The following is a 5,000-nucleotide window of genomic DNA, read 5'->3' on the forward strand; positions in this document are numbered from 1 at the left end:
CCGTGGTTTATGGATGGAGGGATGGGACCAGGACAGTATTAACCCTGGTTTATGGATGGAGGGATGGAGGGATGGGACCAGGATAGTATTAACCCTGGTTTATGGATGGAGGGATGGGACCAGGACAGTATTAACCCTGGTTAATGGATGGAGAGATGGGACCAGGACAGTATTAACCCTGGTTAATGGATGGAGGGATGGGACCAGGACAGTATTAACCCTGGTTTATGGATGGAGGGATGGGACTAGGACAGTATTAACCCTGGTTTATGGATGGAGGGATGGGACCAGGACAGTATTAACCCTGGTTTATGGATGGAGGGATGGGACCAGGACAGTATTAACCCTGGTTTATGGATGGAGGGATGGGACCAGGACAGTATTAACCCTGGTTTATGGATGGAGGGATGGGACCAGGACAGTATTAACCCTGGTTAATGGATGGAGAGATGGGACCAGGACAGTATTCACCCTGGTTTATGGATGGAGGGATGGGACCAGGACAGTATTAACCCTGGTTTATGGATGGAGGGATGGGACCAGGACTGATGACTCCTGCTGTCCCCAGTCCACCTGGCCATGCTGCTGCTCCAGTTTCAACTGGATGGAGGGATGCTGCTCCAGTTTCAACTGTTCTGCCTTATTATTATTCGACCATGCTGGTCATTTATGAACATTTGAACATCTTGGCCATGTTCTGTTATAACCACTGGTTTATGGATGAAGAGGACTGGCCACCCCAGGACAGTAGCCTGGTTTTCTGGATGGAGGTTTCTTCCTAGGTTTTGGCCTTTCTAGGGAGTTTTTCCTAGCCACCGTGTTCTACACCTGCATTTTGGTTTGGGGGAGGCTGGGTTTCTGGACAGCATTTGAGATATCAGCTGATGTACGAAGGGCTATATAAATAAATTTGATTTGATTTGATTTGTATTAACCCTGGTTTATGGATGGAGGGATGGGACCAGGACAGTATTAATCCTGGTTAATGGATGGAGGGATGTGACCAGGACAGTATTAACCCTGGTTAATGGATGGAGGGATGGGACCAGGACAGTATTAACCCTGGTTTATGGATGGAGGGATGGAGGGATGGGACCAGGACAGTATTAACCCTGGTTTATGGATGGAGGGATGGGACCAGGACAGTATTAACCCTGGTTTATGGATGGAGGGATGGGACCAGGACAGTATTAATCCTGGTTAATGGATGGAGGGATGTGACCAGGACAGTATTAACCCTGGTTAATGGATGGAGGGATGGGACCAGGACAGTATTAACCCTGGTTTATGGATGGAGGGATGGAGGGATGGGACCAGGACAGTATTAACCCTGGTTTATGGATGGAGGGATGGGACCAGGACAGTATTAACCCTGGTTTATGGATGGAGGGATGGGACCAGAACAGTATTAACCCTGGTTTATGGATGGAGGGATGTGACCAGGACAGTATTAACCCTGGTTTATGGATGGAGGGATGGGACCAGGACAGTATTAACCCTGGTTAATGGATGGAGGGATGGGACCAGGACATTATTAACCCTGGTTTATGGATGGAGGGATGGGACCAGGACAGTATTAACCCTGGTTAATGGATGGAGGGATGGGACCAGGACAGTATTAACCCTGGTTTATGGATGGAGGGATGTGACCAGGACAGTATTAACCCTGGTTAATGGATGGAGGGATGGGACCAGGACAGTATTAACCCTGGTTAATGGATGGAGGGATGGAGGGATGGGTCCAGGACAGTATTAACCCTGGTTTAAGGGTTAAAGTAGTGCACTACCCTATGGGCCCTGGTCTATAGTAGTACACTACCCTATGGGCCCTGGTCTATAGTAGTACACTACCCCTATGGGCCCTGGTCTATAGTAGTACACTACCCTGTTCTATATTAGTACACTACCCTGGTCTATAGTAGTGCACTACCCCTATTGACCCTGGTCTATAGTAGTGCACTACCCCTATGGACCCTGGTCTATAGTAGTACACTACCCCTATGGACCCTGGTCTATAGTAGCGCACTACCCTGGTCTACAGTAGTACACTACCCCTATTGGCCCTAGTCTATAGTAGCGCACTACCCTGGTCTATAGTAGTACACTACCCCTATGGGCCCTGGTCTATAGTAGTACACTACCCTGGTCTGTAGTAGTGCACTACCCCTATGGGCCCTGGTCTATAGTAGTACACTACCCTATGGGCCCTGGTCTATAGTAGTACACTACCTTGGTCTATAGTAGTGCACTAGTTCTTAAGATCAAAAGATTTGATTAGATAGGAAGAATAACCCAGGAACTATGGACCCTGGTCTATAGTAGTGCACTACCCCTATGGACCCTGGTCTATAGTAGTGCACTACCCCTATGGACCCTGGTCTATAGTATTACACTACCCCAATGGACCCTGGTCTATAGTAGCGCACTACCCTGGTCTATAGTAGTACACTACCCTATGGACCCTGGTCTATAGTAGCGCACTACCCTGGTCTATAGTAGTACACTACCCCTATTGGCCCTAGTCTATAGTAGCGCACTACCCTGGTCTATAGTAGTACACTACCCCTATTGGCCCTAGTCTATAGTAGCGCACTACCCTGGTCTATAGTAGTACACTACCCTATGGGCCCTGGTCTATAGTAGTACACTACCCTATGGACCCTGGTCTATAGTAGTGCACTCCATAAGGAATAGGGTGCAATTTGAGACACATTCCTATATAACCTGGAGATGCATATGAAGCAGGCAGGGCAGTTGACTGAGTCATAGTGTATTTTAGTGCTGCCAGGCGCTGCTCCTCCCTTGCCTGCTATATGCAGAACATGTCTTCAGTACGTAAAAGCTAGATAATCTGTGCTCTCGGAGTTCTTAAGATCAAAAGATTTGATTAGATAGGAAGAATAACTATAATGTTTCCTTGCAGGAACTTCATTTGTGACTGACGAGAGACAAGACAGTGCTGTTGTAATTCTTTTAAATCTGTATTTGTTGGTGGATAAACAGAGACTCTTTGGTTCTGCAGAGGATTCAAAACTCTACTATTATCGTTCTGTTGTACAGAACTCTGAAAGTCTTCCGTCTGTGACCAGTCCCAATGCTCCGGTCACCGGCTACAAGCGTATGGTCATCCCGACTCAGCCTCCTCTGACGGCCACTAAGAAGTCCGGGGCCCCAGGTGGAACACTGCCCCGTTCCCAGGCGGAGCACTCCCCCTCCTCTGCCTCCCCAGTGGCCAGGCCTCAGTTCCATACGGTGCCACAGCCAGTCCCAGCCACCTACGCCACAGCCTCCACCCCCAGCCAGCCCACCTTCAATGTACAGGTACACAAATCCTGGCTGGTACCCATATCCTGTTGTTGTGCCCTTGAGCAAGGAACTGCACTGAAAGGGATACATCAGGATTTTGACAATGATGTCCTTTATCTACTTCCCCAGATTCAGATGAACTTGTAGATACCAATTTGTATGTCTCTGTGTCCAGTGTGAAGGAAGTTAGAGGTCGTTTCTCGAGCCTATGCTGACTAGTGTTAGCACAATGACTGGGAGTCTATGGGTATCTGCTAGCGTTAGCACAATGACTGGAAGTCTATGGGTATCTGCTAGCGTTAGCACAATGACTGTAAGTCAATGACTGGACGCTGCAGCTGATCATTTCCTTCAACCTGACTGTCTGTCTGTCTGTCTGTCTGTCTGTCTGTCTGTCTGTCTGTCTGTCTGTCTGTCTGTCTGTCTGTCTGTCCAGAGCACTATGTGGAATAGGTTGCTATTTGAGACAGACCCAGTGTCTCTGTGACCACTGACATCATCTTCTTCGCCCCAGGTGAGGTCTGCCCAACCCGCCGCCCAGCACCAGTCCCCAGGACCCCCCCAGCAGTTTGCCCAGCAGCCGATCCGGAGCCCAGCCCAGGTCCAGTACACGCCTTGTTTGTTGATGTTTGTTGATGTTTATGCTTTATTATAGACAGCTAGAAAACAGATCGGGAGATAGAATGGGAGGATACAAAGTAGGAGACAAAGTAGGAAGGGATTGAACCCTGGTCTTCGATGATGAAGGAGATGTGTTAGAGCTTAGAGTGTTATTAATCATTTGAGCACATCTCTTCACAGGTCCAGTACGTGTCTGCTCAGCCACAAGGCCCTGACTCGGCCTACGGGCCCCCTCAGCCAGGCTTCGTCCCTCAGCCAGGCTCTGCACCACAAGGTGTCTATTCTACCAGACTTTTCAGTCAACATTAACACACACTATTTATACTATTTATACTAGTCCATTTGCACTTCTACCATGTTATCTAAAAGTGCTTGACAAACTGTTTCCAATACATTTGAAATGTATTTAGAAACTAGTAAAATGTACCAAAACAGTTTTTCTGGTGTTTGTGAAAACAAAGACAAGTAGAATCCCATTTGTGTATGACAGTAGTTTTTTTTTCTGTCTGGAATTGTTAGCTAGATTACTTGCTCGTTATTACTGCATTGTCGGAACTAGAAGACAAGCATTTCGCTAGCATTAACATCTGCTAACCATGTTATGTGACAAATAAAATTTGATTTGATTTGATTTGATTTTATTGTTACAATTAAGTTTGTGCTAAAAATGTCATGTGTTATTAGTGTAATTACTGTATTTCTCAACTCATTTTGAACATGTACATGGCGTTTCTGATAGGGTACCCACAACAGGCCTACCCTGGACCAGGAGGGTACGGGGGAGAACCAGGAGGGTACGGGGGAGAACCAGGAAACACCTGGAGACCCCAGCCTAGCTATACTGCTGCTCCTACCCAGCAGGGCTTCCCACAACCTGTCCCTAAGAAGACCTACATCACTGACCCTCCTGCCAGCCTGGTGCCTCCTGTACACCTCGCCCCACAGAAGGTAAGAACTGAGCCCTGTGGCTTTTATACCCTGGGCTGGACATTCAGGATATTGGGTACTTACCAGCGGAGCTGGTAGACAGTGATTTCGGGAGAAAAAAAAATCTGTGCCTATCGCAGGGCCAT

General features: G+C 47.7%; 1 protein-coding gene across 1 annotated transcript in view; it reads left to right on the forward strand.

Moving 5' to 3' along the window:
- LOC112241960 (lipoma-preferred partner homolog) overlaps positions 1–5,000 on the forward strand; it is a gene marked incomplete in the record, with an annotated part of 506,285 nt that overhangs the window by 226,529 nt on the left and 274,756 nt on the right. The window contains 3 exon segments of the mRNA XM_042322624.1: positions 3,061–3,321; positions 3,821–3,907; positions 4,108–4,189. Of these exon segments, the coding sequence (XP_042178558.1) occupies positions 3,061–3,321; positions 3,821–3,907; positions 4,108–4,189 (430 nt within the window).

This window comes from Oncorhynchus tshawytscha, linkage group LG05 (genome assembly GCF_018296145.1).
Source record: "Oncorhynchus tshawytscha isolate Ot180627B linkage group LG05, Otsh_v2.0, whole genome shotgun sequence".
NCBI lineage: Eukaryota > Metazoa > Chordata > Actinopteri > Salmoniformes > Salmonidae > Oncorhynchus > Oncorhynchus tshawytscha.